Genomic DNA, 19,104 nt, shown 5'->3' on the forward strand with positions numbered 1-19,104 from the left:
CTCTCCAATGCCATTTTCTGGGCTTCAGTCACCTGCCTTGCAACAAATTTAGTGCTGGTGTAGTTAATCTGAGGATCAGGTTAGTACAGAAGCTTATGCCTCTGTTCTTCCACAAACATTTTCACTACATGATAGTTAAGTCAGAGTTCAAAGCTTCCATTTGATGCATAGTGGATATATTAAGCAACTGGTTTAATAAAGCCCCTCTAGCATTAGTTCTCTAGCAATAATCATGTAGTAAAGGGATTTGGATCCCTGCTGCAATAGTGATGGCTGTTTTGTAACTATGTGCAGTATTAATAGCTATGAACACTTTCCTGAAGGACATGCTTTCAAAGGCCACAAGAAAGGAGATAATTAAATGCATTTAAATGTGAATTAGTTTGGTGCATTAGAAGGCTGAACTTCTTTTACAATGAAGATGTTCAGCATTCAATCCCTCCATGCAGAGAGGAAGTTAAATGAACTCTGTGCTAAACTAGGCTAAAGCAATACAAGGATTAGGGTGGCTCAGAGCTCGCGATTGGCAGGAATGGAGGATGGATTGGAGGAATCACAGAAGGAAACCAAGACCATGATTGTTTTGCTGCTTTTCTGACATCCCAGCAATCTGCAGTCCCACATAACCACCTCCTCTGCCTGTTTGTTGAGCTGGACCCACCTCTAGGAATGAACAGACACTGAACTAAACACACATTTAGGTTGTAACACCACATGCTGGGCAGAATCTGACCAAGTGAAGCAAAAGTGATATTCTGGGTTATTTGCATTAACAACAAGTAGGGTTTAATATGACATGAATGCCTAAATGAGTGCAAAGCCTGTCATATACGTACTGCAGAAAGTATTCAAACACTGTTAATCCTTTATGCAAAGATAAAGTAAACGTGCCAAGGGCAGGGTCAGCATGGGTGGTCTGGGATGTAATTGCCGCTTGCACAAACTACCAGCAATGTGTCTTTATGAACAGTGTCGAGTGGTGCTTCCCCCCTGATTTTTTTTTCTCTCCATCTTTTCGGGAGCGTGGTGTTTCACTACCGATCAGAGGCCAACAGAGAAACGCCAGCCCAGCTCCTCATCCGAGCTCTACCGAGCCCAGGAGGTCCGAAATGCAGCATGTTGCGGGCTGTGCCATGAGAGAGCTCCGGAGAGGCAATGTCAGCCCCTTGCACTCACAGGCAATGGCTTCATTTCATTCCAGCTAAGGATAGGCGACTGTTGCATTAAATGAGGCAGGAGAAACGCGCTCTCCTTCCCTTCGTGCACCAAAGGGCACCACGGCCCCCTCCCTAGCGCTAGGCAGGGGCAAAAACCCGGGGGCCGCCCAGAAGGGCCGCTCCATCCCGGTGGGACCGTGGGCGGGTGGCGCAGAGCCGCCCCGGGGAACCGTGCGGGATGGCAGCGCTTCGCCAGCGCCGCGGGGGCGGGGAGGGGAGGGGAAATCCCCAGGATCCCCCGGCCCCCGTGCCGGGAGACACCGCGTTAGTCACCGAGCCCCTCCCCCTGGTGCCGGCGCTCGGCTCCGCCGTGTCAGCCTGGTGGCAGCGCCGCTGCTCGCTCCCGCACAGCGCGGCCGCGCCGCCGACGGGACGCGGTGCCTCCGTGAGGGGATGGAGGGGCCCGGGCTGGCCCTGGCGGGGCTCTGCGCCGCCGCCGCCCTCCCCCGGGCCGGCGGGGCGGGCTGCCCGCGGGTGGCGTGAAGCGGCCGAGTCGCTCCGGGTGCCCCCCGCCCCGCGCGGGGAATGAGAGGCGGCGCCGCGGGGCTGCCGGAGCCCGCCGGGACCCACCATGCGGGAGCTGGCGATCGAGATCGGCATACGGGTCGTACTCTTCGGGGTCTTCGTGTGAGTACCCGCCGGGCAGAGGGAGGGCGAGGGTGGAGACAACTCCTGCCGGAACGGCACCAGCGGGTACCTCGGTACCTCCGGGACTGCCTCAACTTTCCTCCTTCGCCCGCGGCCGCTCTTGCGCCTGAGTCCTTCCCGTCCACCCGGGCGCGGTGCCGGATCTCCAAGCCAGGGGAGTGCGGGGTGGGGATGCGGGGCTGGGATGCGGGGCTGTCCGCCCCTCGGCGCGGGCTGACGGCCATCAACCGCCCCGCAGCCCCTGCGGGAGAGGCGCCCAGCGTTGACAAGCCGGACCCCTCTGCGGGGGAACCCCCCAGGCTGCCCCTGGCCCCATCGGGAGCCCTGAGCGAGGGGGAGCTGCCGCCGTTCCGGGGTGCGGGGAAGAATTTTTCCCTGGGGTGAGTGGTTACAGGAGCAGCGGGGAGCCCTCTCTGCCTTGGGATTTTGCAGAAGACCTGCGGGATTTTTGTTTTGTCGGAGAAACTACTGTTTGTGAGAGAAGTGTGCAAAACGCAACTAAACAACAACAACAAAAAACCCCTCCTGTTGTTTTCTTGTGGACGATTATAGTTTTTGCTGCGAGGTCTCATCTGCCAAGGCTGTAAACGCACATCAGGAGGTGGTGGCAGCAGCGGGAGCCCGCAGTGGGTGAGCTCGGGGCAGGGAGAGCGGCAGCGCTGCTGCTCCCAGCTGAGGAGGAACGTGGGGCTGAACGGGAGCGGTAATGGAGCTGGGGATGCACATCCACACACTGGCATGTAGGAAGGAAAGTCACGAAAATCTGGTTGCTGAAAGATGCGCAGCCATCGCTGTGGGAGCACTCTTTGCCTTCTTTAGGAGAAAACAGTTACATATACCATATACTTTAGGCAGGCTTACCCGTTTCTTAGGGCTTTACCTATTTCTTTTTTCTGGCAGATTGTGTTCTCCATGCATTTGAAAGTTATGCTCTTCATGGAAGTTTGTGTTTCAGTTGCTTAATGTTTAAAGATGACTGTTAACATCTTTGTGATCTCAAAAGTATCACAGAAACTAGATCAGGTTCTGCTACTGTTCACTTGTTTGTCTGCTTAATGATGGATTCTGTTCACAGGTGCAGGCAGGAATAGTTCAGGGCATCTGCTAACTGGTGATACTGACTTACAGCTGGTGATTCCAGAAGGCTTCGATGTGATTTTGTTCTGAACCTCTCATGGTTAATGAATAACATGCCTAATTTACTGGGATTTGAGTTTTTCCTTTGTGCTCGTTTCTCTTGAATATTGAGGCAAATCTTTTGATTTGCAACATGCTTTGTAAGTGTCGTCCTCTTCCTTTTAGGATAAACTTTGATACCTTCAAAAACTGGTAAGGTACCTGTGGTATCTTTCAGTGCAGTTACACCTTACTTTGAAAGAAGACCCGTTCCTTTCAATAGAACAATTCCAGGTGTAATACATTACTTACACCATCCAGTAAGACATCTCTTCATGCAACTTATTACCATGATATGTAGATCATACTCCATTATAAGTAGTAATCTCTAGGTTATCCTTCTGTGCTCATTTCCTCTCTAAAACATTCTGTCATTTTCACTATTCTTGATGCTGTGGGTCTAAAATCAGCTGAGGGGTGGCTGCAGGTAGAGCCACTGTAGTGCCAAATGACAAATGGCTACACAAGCACTTTCCACATTTTCACATAGCTCAGCTTTTTTCTTCTTGGAATTCTGGGGAATAATTCTGATATTGTAAGAGGTCACTTGGAACATTCATTGACATCTAAAAGTACCAAATACGGAGTGTTCAGAATTCACATCCAGGTTGGTGTTTAGTTTTTGGAAGAACTGCACTTTGTATTGGCTGCAAAAATGTAATCTCCAGCTTTTATATTCAGATAGTCTTAACACCAAAGTAATAATTTGTTATTGAAATATTATTCAGTATTTCTCTGTCCTTCCAGAAGAGGCAGTTACTCATATTCTGGAACTTTTGTGATATAGAAGTTTAAATACTGTATTTTCTGTGGTTTTGTAAAAAGCCAGGGCAATGATTTTTATGGAGTGTTGAGTTCATTGAAATATCTCTTCAAGTATGACCAATTACTGGTGAATTTGGAAGCCCGGGGACTGAGGCAGCAGGAATGTGAGCTCCACTGCAGAAGCTGTTTCTAGGAATGAAAAGGCTTGTAATGCTCCCACCTTGCTTGGAAAGGAATGTCGTTAACATCAATGAGTTGAAGCAAAGTCTGGGATCATCTCTATTGTGAATGCCAGATGTGACATAGATATTTGTCCACCAGGACCTGGGTCTAAGAGAATGAGTTCATTCTGAAAAGGTTTTGATGACTTTGGGCCACAACCAACCTTTGTAGTGTTAGAAATCTCACCTTGAAGATAATAGTTTCATAGTTATTTGCCAATTGTGAACCATCTGTGCCTCCCAGATGTCTTCTTAGCTTCAACCTACTGATTAGTATAACTCAGAGTAATATACTGGCATATTTTGTACCATAAAATGCAAATCAAAAAAGATTCATATTCCATGTTGTAGTTTTGCTTGGTGATAAATGTCATTTCATAAAAATGAAGGTGTGAAAACTTATGTTGATTGCTAAAATTGCATTTATTGTCAATTTGAATGTATTTTACAGCAACAACAACCATATTCTCTATACTTAGGACTGGCAGCTTTTTTTCCCCCACGTGCCATAATTATCAACTTTAGTCATTTCACCGAAGGCAAAAGTCTATACTTGTTTTAAGTTCTCTGCTGTCATGAAAACGTGCGCCATTCAAGTAATACACATTTTTGCTGGTTGTATATTCATTTGGGTGAATTTGGCAGACAGTCAGTGAAGATAATGGTAAGAGCTGACTCAGTTCTCGATGTTGTGTTCTTAGCAATCGCTAGGTGTTCACTTCGCAATTAAAGACGGGTTTAGGGATTGAAAATAAGCAACTCAAGCTTCTGTGTGTTTATGAAGATCTCTGCTGCAGGGCAGTTTAACCCCTGGGATTTACTCCAATTGAAAGAAGGATTAATTAGGATTTATTAGAAGAACTTCAGCTGCTGGAAATTCAGAAGCAGGAGTTGAAAACAAACAAACAAAAAACCCAAACAAAACTCACTCGAAACCAAACAACCAAACCAAAACCCCCACACAGCTGATCGCAGTCAAACCCATGCTTGGTGCACACTTTACTTGGAAGGCAAATAGAAGTTCTTTGAGTACCTTCAGCAATAGCTCTCAAACCACAACTTACAAACTGTAGGGATAATAGTGATATTTCTTTTCTGTCCTACGGTTTTCCCCAGTTCCTTAACATTGACAAACTGGTTTTTAGTTTTTACAGCTTTTGATTGAGCTGAACTGATCCTAATGGGCATGATCATTTCAGTAGGCAGGAAAGAAAATTCTCGTGCTATAATTTGTCCGTTACATTTTTACTATGTTATGCAGTTTCAAATATTTTTTAATTAAAGTTGACTTAAATAAACTCTCACTATATTTTTTGTTTGTGTAGTTTTTTTTTTTATTTTATTTTATTTATTAAGAAATATCTGTGAGCACAGAACTGGATTTTTTTCATGAGAGGTCTCAGAAGTAGAAACCATCTGTTGTTTAATATCACAACTTCAAGCACATACTTAGTTTATAGAAAAAAATCAGACACTAATTTGATGAATGATTGAAGGAGGGACTCACATCTTACTTTTCTTCATTTTGTACTGATTTCTGTGACCTGGAGCATCTTAAGATACCTGATTAATGCTAAACCAGGTTAAATATGGCCGGTCTTTCATCTGCTCTGTGTAGACAATGGCATTTGTGACTTACTGAATGCTTGATACAAGTGAATTGTTTTGAGTGACTTGGTTTTATGCAGGTTGGGAAACTGTAAAAGGATTTGTGAGCAAGTCTGATATTTTACACAGGAATGATGCCTTCAAAACAATGTTCTTCATCTGTCCTAAAAAGAATTCACAGAGTTGCGGCTCAGGGTGAGCCTATAATTGCCAACAGGGACGTCCTAGTTTCTTAGCAAAAGAAATGTTGTTCTGTTTCAGATATCTCCTACAAGGAGAACTTTTTCATCAATTTCAGAAGTTTTAGAAGATCACATCATTGTATTGGTAGGAAGATAGAAGAATTTGCATGTGTTGTAGTATATTTAGCCCAATGACTTGTCAACAGCATATTGCTGATGTTTCTAGAGCTGTCTAACTGATTACAAAGACAGTCTTTCAAGGATTGCTTCATCAAACCTTGAGTTCTTCAGTGAGTGTGATGTGATTAAAATATAAATGTCATTCAGAGTAAACAGGTATCTTCCCTACAGCACAGTCTCATTAGCAGCCTCCCTTGGGTATAAATGTTTGTCTGCAGACTAACATATGTATATACAACATACACGTGAGTGTGCAGTATTGACTAGTGCTTACATCTGTATGTGTGTGTGTGTGCCATGTTCAGACTCTGGTTTAAGTAAATAAAAGCTGATTCTGTGCATGTTGGGTTTCTTACGAGTTTACAATATTAAGATTTTAATCAAGCTATAAATATACATGAAATGATTTAGTGTGGAAAGGTCTTTCAAGTAGCTTTCATTGTCATGGGTGGCAATCTTCTGGATACTCTGCATATGTTGCCTTCGTAAGTGTATGTGTACACTATGTATTGTGTTGTTAACACAGACAGAAAATCAATTAGCTGAGGAAATTCCACAATGCTGAAGTTCTGCTCTACTCTTTTCTCACAGTTCGCACTTGCCTTTTCTCTGTCATATCTACTGGATTTTTGGAAGATAGACTGAGCTGAGAGTCACGAGCAGTCAGAGATCTGTAGGTAATATAAGCAAAATTATACTGAGAAGATATCACTAGTCTGAGGCATAAAGATTTATTTCTCCATGCTGCCAAATTACACAAGTCAGTTAGACCAAGATTTCAATACACCTTTTCAGCCAGGCTCTCTAGCTGAATTTTTCAGCTATTTGTCCACATGAGCTTCTTAATCTTTTCATGACCTACATTCTGGATTTGAATATGTCATTATTCTAACTTTGTTTGGAACCTGATGCTTTGCTTCTGGTCATCTTAAAAGTCTTGAACTTCATTTCTCTGTATCCTAATTTCTCATCAAGAAAGGGAGAGGAATACTTTTTCTTGCCATTTGTTCATTTAATTGACAAATTCTTTGTTATGGTGTTTGGACAGTAGCCAAACCCATTGAACATGGAATGTGTTTTGAGCTTTTTTCAGCGTTACTTGCACTGATAGTAATGATAATAGAAAGTGAGAACCTCAACATGTTTGATTACTAACCTGTTTAAAACATAGGAACTGTATTGTAAGTTATAATTTAGACAATACTATTATAAAATGGGAGAAAGATTTAGTTTTGTGGCCCAGGCTGAAGTGTAGTTCACTGAGTAGGGTTAATGAACAGTTAAGGGAAAGATGTGTTATAAAAAAGACCTGAGCCTTTCTGGTGCCCAGGATCTGAGAACAGATATCAAAGGTTGCATATTGAGCTCCGGTTGCAAGCGACAGACTTGTTCAGTGCTCAGCGGAGTCTGGGATACCTTTGAAGTGATGGAAGAATTAGAATGCCACAGAGCTCCTTTAACGCACTGAATGCAGCTGATATATCACAAAGTAACCTGAATTTTAACTTTGCTCAGCTCTACATCCTTGAGAGGTTACTGTAAAAACAGAAGGCCATAAATACCTATTATTTCTAGTGTAATATGAAGCGCGGAACAAAATGACTGTGTGCCCGTCCTAATATCTATGAAATATCACCAAGGTAACAGAGACACTTGGTACTTAGTGTTCCACTGTGCTGAAGCTTCTGTTTTCATTGTTTTCTTATTTATTGAAACTAGGGTACGATTTTACTGACTTTGATAACTGCTATTCAGGAGAAAGCATACCTGTCTTTTTAGTGCAGACTTTGGTCCGTGCGAAAGATAGGCTGTTTTACAGACTATTGTAGCAATACTTTTAGATTGTGCATCAAAGTTTAATTCATTTGTCTTCCCTGAGTCTCAGGGGATGGGAAAAGGGGGATTTAACCATAGGAATTCTAATTGTCCTGTTAATAGGATGGGATTTACAGTTGATGTCCATGGCTAAACTTGCAGCCAAATACATGCTAAAAAAGGATGTTATTGTAAATGCCAAAGCATCTGCTCCAGATTTTTGAGGAGTAAATGGTCACTTTGTGTCTCCTGTTGTTGAACCCTATTTACTCACTGACTTGGGCACTTTCTATTTATTTGCTCCCAGCACTGATTGAGGATGTTTTATAGTGAGAATGCTACTAAGACTGATGGGGTTTCTGTAACAGAAAATTTCTGTTACAAAAATTGATTTGTATACTTTGGTCTAAACACAGTCTTGCTGTGGCACAACTATGTTTCTCATGGCAAAGTCTTTAATAAAAGGTACAATCTTCTTGCTGAGAATGCACTCATACCTGACACAGTAAACCAAGATCTTTACAACTTCACAGCCCGTTGGTGACTTTGAAAAGTGGGTACTTAGAAATAATTGGCAGAACTGTTGATGCTAAAAGTGGATTAAGGATTACATTTAGTGCGTATTGTCACTTTTTGCTGTAGTAAGCACTGTACTGATACTGAACAGGGGATGTTTGAGTGCTTTATCTATATTGGCAAGTATTAGTGGACAAAGAGAGAAAGCTAAAGATGAATACATATGTCCCTCATTAAAGTATTAGTTGTAATCCAGTAATGAACATCAGGGACTTACATGATTAAGGGACTTGAATGATTAAGGACAGCTCCACTGGTTTCTGAATCAGAATAACTGCTTTACTGACAATTCAATTAGATTGTCTTCATAGAAGAGACAAACTTGTCATCAGATGTGGTACTTAAAATAAGCTTTTCGTAACTACATGGGTTTTAAGGTACTTTCCACTCATGATTTTCCCTTGCCTTGTAAATGGTAAATTTGTAATCGCTGGACCATTGAGTTATTGCTATGCAAGAAACTCTGTGACTGATCGATATGATTCTGCAAAAAAACTAGATTAGGAATGTTTATTTGTTGTAAATTGAATTGCTACAGTCACTGTGTGCTGTATGTTTTTGTTTCTCTGCATTAAAAACACACTTTTAGCTTTTACTGTCAATTGGCTAAATGCTTTCCTTGTTAAAATACCGCTGAATTTTAATTAAAATTGCATCTAAAAAATGCAATATGTGGGAATGGTTTTACTGTAGGCTAGAGTGACAGGGTTTACAACAGGTGTTTTCGTAGTAAGTGGCAGATTAAGATTACATGTGTGGGTGAACTTCAGAGAACAGGGGAGAAGTGAGAAAGATGGTAAGAGGACTATAGAAAATGACTTTTCTGAGAAAAGGGGGAATAATTGAGCTGTTTAATCTAGAAGTCTGAGGAGACATGGCAGTGATCTTCACGTGTAAGCAGCTGCTGGAAAGATGTATGAACACCACAAACTGCTCTTCATGTCCTTCAGGAATTGCATGGAAATAAAATGTTTTTAAACTTATGTAGCAAGGGAATCTCACTCTGAGTGTGGGGAAATGCAGCTTGATTGTAAGTACGTTTGAGCGCCGTGATTGCCTGGGGCATGTGTAGAATCTCCACCAATGGAAATTTTAAAAAGCAAGTTACACTGAAGTATCTTGGGAGTATTTTACATCAAGTTTTGCTTTGCTGCGTGGTTGCAAGGGGACAGACTAGGTGGCTTTGTAAGCTGGCATGAACCAACTTAGTGGACTGAGGTTTATGTTGCCTGAGAGCGTTCCAGTGTGCGGGGAAAAGTTGAAAGACATTAAAGTAAAATCGCTTGTAGGGGATTTTTGGTTCATGTGGATGGGCAGAAAAGGAAATGGTGTCACCAATTTGAAGTCACTTGGAGAATGCTATAATAAAGACTGAGCAGGAGCTGATGATCCGTTCTGGTTGGAGGGCAGTGCCGTGTCAGTTACCATGTTCTAAATACTCTGCGTTGACAAGATTGTGGGGAAAATGAAACCCTAGATTAGGCGAAATGTTTCACTCTGAAGTCTTGTAGTTCATTTTTACTCTATTTTGAGTGAAAAGTTTTACCCCTTCAAGAGAATTGATAATGGGAGTGTAAATGTCAGCTCAGAAATCCTTTAACTTTGAAGGGTTTGTGGCACCCTGCCAAGTGTTGTTAAGCCTTGCAAATGGAAAACAACTGAGGAGAGTATCATTTGATACAAAGTGTTATATTTTCATTAGCTGCCAATTTGCACTAATGGGAGAAGAGATCTAATAGCCTGACTGTGCTCTCATAGCCCGCAGAGAGGCCATTAATAATTTCATTCATCCAGTGTCCGAGGTGTTTACAGGAGTGTAACTATTCCTGTTGGACTTAAGTGTGTGCCACAAAATGCTAACAGTGATGTTCCTGTTCCCCATTACTGCATCTTTATTATTTTTTTTAATGATAATTAATGCTCTGGAACATGTAGTTATTCACACAAGTATTTTTGGATTGAGCGATTTTAGTCTAGTTGGATTTGATTGTGAATATCATTAGGCAGGACTCTTTTTTCCCAGAGAATAATGAAGTCATTGCATGCAGCAACTGCGGAGAAAAAACTGGAACAAAGTAACTTGTAAATTTGTATAAATAACTTGGCCAAAATAGTGTTTCTTCATCAATACTGAAGTGTTTTATTTTAAAATCTGCATTTTAAATTTTTTTTTTTTTAAATTTTAAAATATACATTTTAAATTCATTTTTTTATTTAAATGAGTTTAATGGATGACTAAAAATATTTCATTTCATTTTGGGTTAAAATGATATGTTCCTGCTTGACCAAAAATTAATGTTTTAATTTTACATAAAGAAACTCTCGATCGAGCATTCTAGATTGGCCCATAGTATTTCTCTCCTCCCTCACTTCCTTACCAGCTCCTGAGTTTTTGGTCTGAACAAACATTCTTAGAATGTGTTTTGGCACTTTGCTCTAGTTGGGGGCAATTTGTTTGCTACTACTTCATCCTCACTTTTGTTCAGCCTGTACCTCTCAGGTACAGCATTATATAGGGACAGATTTCGCTGCCATCCAGGTCCTCTGTCAAGGTCACGTCTCTGTCTGTCCATCATATGTTTAAAGAGCATAGTGGTGCATAGCGAATGGATACAAGTAATAAACATTCACATAAGAAACATATTCCAGACTAAAAATAAAGCTTTGGTCACTAAGAGAAATGAAGCATCTTTCTGAGTCGAAGCCCTGACTTTATTTCAGCAGCAAACCTATAGTCAACGGCAGTATAGCACACAGGTATGAAAACAGAAGCAACTTAATCAGAATACTCAACTCTCATCAAATTGCTATGAAGTTAGGATAGTTGTCCAAGGAATTGTTGAGAGTTATTTGTCTGAAACAGTTTGAGATATAATAAAACAAAGCATTAAAAAACAATAGAAGCTAAATTTTGACTGTCTGTAGTGTGTTTCGGTTCATTATACAGATGTGTGCTTAGGTGATTTAAGCCTGTAGTTTTAATTCTGTTTTTCACTTCAGAATAATGTACAACATCAGTGCTCATATACTGATGATTTCCTTACACACAGACACACGCACACACACAGAAATGTCTTTCATGAAATAGCTTATATTTAATACGGTATATTTAATAAAACAGAGCATAGAGGCAACAATTAACACCCTAACTCATGCTTTTTATTAACTAAAATGAGAGATAACACAGTGAATGCAAAGAAAACAGTAGCCAATAGCTTCCATTTTTTGGTGTGTATTATTTTTGTAAGAGGACCACCGTTATGATCTCTGTTACAGCAGTGCAGCTGGACCGGGTTGCCTGCAGTGTTGTACATCGGCATAACAAGCAGCAGCTCTGACCTGTTTGCTTTGTGCTCCAAGTGCTTTGCCAGCGCCCCGTGTGAGCAGGGATCGCAAGAACTGAACGGCCTTTTCACCCCCTAGCAGCTAAATGCCAAAACAAATATGTTTTTCTTTCACAACAGTTTATTTTATATTCCGCTGACCAGAAAGCAGAAGATGCAAAGATCAGTTTCAATATTAGGTCAAAGAAAGTTTACAAAATATACAAACTCAGCCAAAATGTGTCAAGTTGACTCATTTGTGCGGTGTTTTTTTTCCTGGTTCGGTATAACCACTCTTGTCTCCTGCTCTTCTGTTCAAAGCTGCAATGCAGCATGACTGACTGTTCCTTTTTTCTTCCTCTCAGTTTGCTCATTTCAAAATATTCCACTTCTGTAAAGAAGAAATGATGGTGAAAAGATTGTATCTAAGCAAATCAAGTAGTTTAATTCCTAGATACCCATTTTTATTCCCATTAAATGGGAGTTTTCTAGATTCAGTCACTTCATACTGGCAATAACGATACTCAGTGATATTTAGTGCTACTTGCATTTGAAGTGCTTAGCCCATGAACAAGTAGAATGGATGGATTGGAAGCTCTTGGATTCTTTCAGGCGCACAAGAACAACTGGCTGGCTGTGTTAATTGCTTGTTCTTGTGCTGTTCATGCATGTTCAGATAATCCTTTCCCTTTCGTCTTAGCTTTAGTATGACTGAAATAATGTCACAGGAAGGAAATCTTTTATCCAGAGAGATTTCAAATGCCAGGGATTGAGAAAGCAGTAGAGGTATAATTGAAGTACTAAGGAAATTAACATTAGGTTCTAAAATTCCAGGTTCTTCTCTTTTTTTTTTTTTTTTTCAGCATTGCAAAAAGATTACTGGTTCACTATTTCATATTAGGTATTCTAAGACCATTTATATATTATTTTATAAGCTGCAGGACTTCTGTTGTGAATCTATATTGTTAGTTCAATATAGACTTTAACAGAGCCCAGACTCCCCAGCTGTTGCCTCCTTGCTGATTCATTTAATTCATATTGTTTCTTGAATTTGAACCAAACAAGAAAGAGAAAATTTGAGCAGAGGGGTTAGGTCTGGTTTTAACCTGTTTCTGTTCATATGTATATTCAGTGTGGGTACACGTGCCTCAAGTCATGTGTTGGAGCAGACTTGAGCCTAGTTTGGGCATAGCTGATTATGTCTTTATATAATAAATACAGCCCCAGATGCTGTATCAGAGAAGGGTCCAGTGCCTCAATAATCAGAGCCACTGACTGGCACAGACTCCATTATCTAGTTAGACACATTCTGGTTGAAGAACCTGTCCTGGTATCATGGTTGGCTTTGTTGGTCCAGTCATAGTACAGGTCACCCTGACCGGGTTGCAATTCCAGCTTCAAGGCTGAGAGTAAAGAGGGTGGTTGTTCATCTTTGGAAGAAGTCCTGCCCAGATATAGATCTGTTAAATCAGTGTATAAATGAGGCAAATCTGGAAAACCTGCTAGTAAGACTGAAGAAATATACTGGAAACTCTCATCTTTCAGCACATCTGGGAAATATGACAGCCATGATAATATGTATATTTTTAAAACTGCATCAGAATTTATCTTCAAACCCTTCTTAATCAAAATGATTTCTCATATATCTGAGGGGCTAATGTGGGCATATGTGCTAATTCAATGTAGCACCGCAATTGCTAGGTAATATAAAATATCCAGAAATCTTTTATATCAAGTGATATTGATTCATCTGAAGACAAACTTTCCCCTGACAACCAGTTTTCTACTTGCCAGGAACATCAAGTAAAAACCCAACAATATTCCCCTCACCCTTTGCCCTTATCAGTCCCAGGATATAATTCCATTGGCTTTTGGCTGCTCCCTACATAAAGCTTCACCCACAGAATTAAAAGTGGAGAAAGCTGTATACATTCAGATTAGAAAATCAAATGTTATCAGGAAAGTGGTATGAAGGCTTTTATTTCTAGCTTCTCAAAAATACAGAAATTCCCAGGGGTGTGTTGGGCACTGAATAGGGGCTGAATGAAAGAAGCCTATTGCAACATTTTTCTTTACCATTTACTTTCTGCCAGCCCTCCTCTCAGTCTTGGTAAATACTTGCCTACAAATAAGGTTATTGCAAATGAAGAGAGGCATCAGATCTTCTCATTTCTGTAGCAATAAAAGCAGCTTCTGAATTTTATTTGTAGGGTGTTCCTGATGAATATTAACTACCCTGTATCCCTCAGGACACTCAAACCCAATAAAGCTCTATATTAGGATTATAGGTTGTTAATGAGAAGCAGTAGGTGTATACATTGCATGGCCTTGTATTGTGAAATAGAAGTTTTTAGCTGTTAAAAAGGTAGAGGTAATATATTGATACAGATGCCACTGTATCTCTGAGTGTGAATGTAAATTACTTAATGAACTGGTTTTAGTGCAGTTACCAGATGATGGTTATAACAATGCATTTCCATCAAAGCCTATGAAGAACAGATAAAACATTAATTTCTGTTCTCATCCATGTGCTTCTTACGCAATCAATATCTACTGCAATATAAATTCTAATGTATTTTAGAGTTTAACACTTTACTTTTGATTTCATGGAGAAGCTAAAGCTGTTGCTTTCCTAATTCAATGCTTGTCAGCAGTAACTGCACAAAGCACAGCATTAGGAGTCTTGCTTTGATACTGTTGTTGACACTGCTGGCTGGAATGATTTACCCTACCTTGCCTTGTAAACAGTGGCAGAAAACATCAAATCTCTTGATACATGGTGTTGTGCCTTAACGATAGGGAAGGTTTCTCTTTCTATCAAAACTAGAGCATTGGGATTATATTTTTAATTCATGTCAGCTTCTTCCTCGGTGAAATTGCAGTTCATCATTAATAATTGGGCGTGGGTCATATTTTTTGTACCCCAATACATAGTTCTTTTCTTGATAGCTAAGGAGCCGTGGATTTCCCAATGCACTATCGAAATTACCTGGCTCAGATCTCGTTCCTTATGCTAACCTCTGAGCAATCTCATCACAATAATATGCCTAGACAGCAGCATTTCAGAAACTTAACTGCTCCAACATTCATGTAGTGAACAGAATGACAGTGATAAACCACAGGCATTGTTTCTTATCTCACCTCATCACTATCCTGTCAGCTTCAGTCTGTTAATTTTGCATTCCAGTCACAGACTATTTCAAGCTTTTCATATTTTGTCTGTGTTTGCAGGATTTCCTAAAATAACCACTAAAAGTTACTTTTGTTTGTTTGTTTGTTTCCTTAATATTACCTATAGGGAATAAACAAGACTAGGTTTTCTCATGGGATGGCAATAAGTTATTCTATCCAGTTATATCAAATAGTGTGATGTGAATGCTTTTCCCACTATTAGTATATTTCAGAATGGGTAAGTTAAATCTTGGATTCAAACGTGAGCAAAGGCGATGTGAATAAGCTGTGCCCAGTGCAATGGGCCCAGCCAAGGTAAACATTGGGCTCCTCTCTTTAGCACAGGTCACTTGTTGGAAACCCCTAAAATGAATTCTGTCTTTCGGAATATAATTTTCTTACCTTCACAGCTGTTGTGCCCTATGATATGTTCTACTTTATGGCTCTTCATTCATAATGTCGGGGCTGCAAACTGATCATGTGAGAACCTCTCACTGAGTTATGTATTGTGCATATACCCTGTAATTAGGCCAACTTACACAGGGCCCTACCAGCTTCAGGCTCATCGACGCTGCTCACGACTATACAGTTTTAGTGTCAGGACAACTGATTGCACAATTTAACCTGGCAAGTACACTATAAAAGCTTTTGCTACTAGATTTGAGACCTGGTTTAGGGAATACTCAAGGAATTATCCATGTAAGAAAGTGCAGAATGGAGTTCCTATAGCACAGTCACAGCTGATCCACGTCTGTGGGAGAGGCAGCAGAGAGTTCACTCTTGCGGAGTTTTGCAGTCAGGGAAAGGTAGTCAGAGCCAAACTTTTTATTTCACAAGCCTTCAGAAGTGATTTCTAAGAGAGGTTCATGAATATCTGTGGCTTTGCTGTTGTTTCTTCATTACTTGTTCAAATGAGGAATTGCATATGAAGCCATTTTAGGATCAGATTTGCTTATCAACAGATGATGCTTAGGAAGAAGGAGTGTTGGGCATTAGGTATGTAAGACTGAGTATCACAATCACCAGTTCGTGTCCATTCTCATCTGGTGCTTTGTCATGCCATATGTACCTATCTGTCCTCTCCTTTTTTAGTTATCATCAGTTGTTGCTTGGGATGACACTTACCTACATCTATGAAGAAGAGTGATTCTTCAAACACAAGGCAGAAGGAAAAAACCCGACCCTCCCAAAAAAACCCAGACGAAACCCCTTTGTACATCCTTTAGTTGATGCTCAAAACCAGGAAGCAATCCCTAACCTTCCAATGTGCTATGGACAATCATGGAGCAGATACCTGTGTCCCCGGGTTTGCCAGGACAAAAGCCTCCCATGTCTTGTCTAGTGTGATTTCCTACTGTTATTCTCTGCAAATTGAGCTGTTGGCCAGCAGCCAGCCTTGTAATGCTTATAGATGTTCTAAGGTGGATGCTCATCATGATTTTCTTGCTGGTAGTTTGTATCTTGTGCTAACAGGACGCAACAATACAATCCTAATGTTAGGTCCATCTTGCCTATTCCTGTCCTGGTCTTGTTGCTAGATTGGGAACATACTTTGCTACACTAAAACTTACAGATTTCTGCCTTACCGGCTTTGCAGTGTTTGAAATAAAAAGGTGAGGTGCTAAATGATATCCTGCTCTTATGGGAGGTGAAGACCATAGTGGAAGCGCAGGTCAAAGACTCTGTGAGGACACTTATGCAATGTTTGATTCACTCGCTACTAGTGAATGGTTTCATTAACAATGTTATTAGTCCATATTATTACAAAACTACTGTGTACTTTTACCTTGATCAGTCTGTGATGTGGTGCTTGCATAGAAATTACCTTAAAGGGCTATATTCTGTTAAATGGTAATGAAGTTGTAACTTGGAAATGCTTTGCCCTTGGAAATGAACAACATTTTTGTTTAGTGTAGTGTTCTAGGCAGTAATGTTGGGATGTCCAATGCAACCTCTGGCATTTGGGTATCTGTTCTTCGCTGGTGGTTTTTTTTTGGAACTAAGGATCCTCTTTCCCTTAGGTTGCTTTGAAAGTCACAGTTAAACCTCTTGAAGTTAATGCAAAGCCTTTTATGCCTTAAATATATGTTATCAGCCTGAAGTGCTCAAAATCTTGCTTCTTAAACTGTCAAAAATGGTGGATGAATATGTAAACATGCAGAAAATCTGAGGCCAAAAAGGCAATACTAAATTTTCATGTACTAATAGAACGTAAGCTTCCTAAGTTGCCCACCTGCTACCAGGGGACATTAGATGATTAAGTTGTATTTTCAGCCATAACAGAAGATGTCTAGAAACCCATTTTCTTTATCCAAGGATTACATTAATTTCTAATAACATCTAGTCATTTAAACAAGCTTGTGCTGGCTTATGAATAGTAATAGACTGTACTTTTGCTTAGGACGAAGAAAGTGTCAGGCAGCTTAGAAACCAGTATTTCCTCATGATTGTTTAATAGAGTACAAAGGGAATTGCCTTCAAGCTAGTTAAATCTTGTACCCAGTCGCCCATTGATGATGCTTCAAAAAAGAAGAGAATTGTTCTCTTATGAGTCTTGGCATAAAAATTTAATTAGCAGCTGAGCTCTTTCTGAAGATGAAAAAAAAAGTGATTTCTTTTATATAGTCATTTTCCTTTAACTGTTTACTTTGTGTTTCTGAATTGTTCACACAGAAAGGATCTGCTGCCTTCTACATCTGCTTTTTTTCCCCTTCAGTAGAGATTTAGAAATTATTTTACACAGTTTCAGCAATTTTTTTCATTATGTTTCAGCATATTTGAATGCTGTTCTTGGCAGAACACAAGTCAGAGGAAATGGATACATAATCAGATTTAATATTTAGTGTATAAAAACCTACTGTTATTAAAGAAAATAATAATTATAATATTTATTACCATCATTGATGAATTTGTTGAAATGAATCTTTCTTTAGAAGAGTACAAAGATAGTGAGTATATTCCAACAAGAAAATCAGTCCTCAATTGGAATCAGATACTATTTATGTTATCATAGCTCCACATCTTTAGCATATGTGTTATATTACTTTTAAAGGATTCAATCTTATGACTTAGTGTGTATTTGTGGTGTCATAATATGATTCTTGTGAGAGCTATGAATTTCATTTTTCTTTACTTTCTCAGATTTAAACAACTATACTTCAGTCTTAGTTTTCTTACTTTACAATGAGAGGGGAAAGAAAAGAACAAGAAGAGCCCCAAACCTTTAATTCTCGTGGCCTCTGCTCATGTCAAATTAATTTAATCTCTGGTCTAATGTGACACATTTTCCAAAAGTGCACAGATATACTGAGTTGACCTTGAAGCAGAAATGTTTGTGTGTTTGGGTTTTTTTTTCCAGTTAGTAGAAATGCTTCAAGATGTAGATATGTTGAAGAACACTTCTTTGCTTCAAGGCATTCCTTGGCACGTCCATCAGTCCCACCAGTGCTTTGAGAACTTCTCAAAACAGCACCCAAACTAGCAGATACCCAGGGGAGCATGTCAGAAATGATGTGGCTGCTGGAGAGATGTATTAATAGTCATTGAAACTCAGCTGGTGTTTTTAACTTCTTGTATGCCCGGAGGTGCATGTACTTATCTATTTGTTCATGTTTAGATGACAACAGTGAAGTACGTCCTGGCCATGGATCTTGTATAAATCTTCATAACAAATGTGAAGTCTTGGACAATATAGCTGTGAACTTTGCTGTTCAGCTCTCTCAGGTGACACATGTTGGATGTCATACCCAGGCCTGTGACTTTACTTGGCAATGGAACCATTTCAACCAGCAGTTAATTGCTTCTGGCTGCCATCAATATATTTAAACACTGAAAATAAATATTATATACTTTATGACTCTCAGCTAAAGTTTGGAAATTTGCATTGTCTAGAAATCAACCTTTATTTTTCTAGTTGAGAGGAAAAAATTGTAAGATGATTTTTTCATATGAGAGATTTCATTTCCTCGAAATGGTCTTGTTTGGAAATGTTTCCCTCTTTCAAGTCTTGCACAAACCATTGTTTTTTTAAACTTAAAAAGATGTATGTTTTTGTTTTGAAAACACCAAAACAAAGTGTTTTGACACTTCTGAAATTCACCTTGCACCTTCTTTGAAGAGGAGGGTCAGACTGGATGTGAAGAAGCTGAGTACAGTAGCAAATATTCTCTTTGCAATACCAGACTCTTTGAAGTTTCCAGAAGAACCTAGTTGTCCATGGAGG

The 19,104-nt window shown here is 40.1% G+C and overlaps 1 protein-coding gene across 2 annotated transcripts in view; it reads left to right on the forward strand.

The window, feature by feature from the left end:
* Positions 1 to 1,788: 1,788 nt before the first annotated feature.
* PLPP4 (phospholipid phosphatase 4) overlaps positions 1,789 to 19,104 on the forward strand; it is a gene marked incomplete at both ends in the record, with an annotated part of 53,981 nt that continues 36,665 nt past the window's right edge. For both annotated transcript variants that reach the window (XM_080347698.1, XM_080347699.1), the window contains one exon: positions 1,789 to 1,844. In XM_080347698.1, the coding sequence (XP_080203824.1) occupies positions 1,789 to 1,844 (56 nt within the window). The remainder of the gene's footprint in view (positions 1,845 to 19,104) is intronic.

The sequence above is a fragment of the Nesoenas mayeri genome, assembly GCF_963082525.1.
Source record: "Nesoenas mayeri genome assembly, chromosome: 7".
Taxonomy (NCBI): Eukaryota; Metazoa; Chordata; class Aves; order Columbiformes; family Columbidae; genus Nesoenas; species Nesoenas mayeri.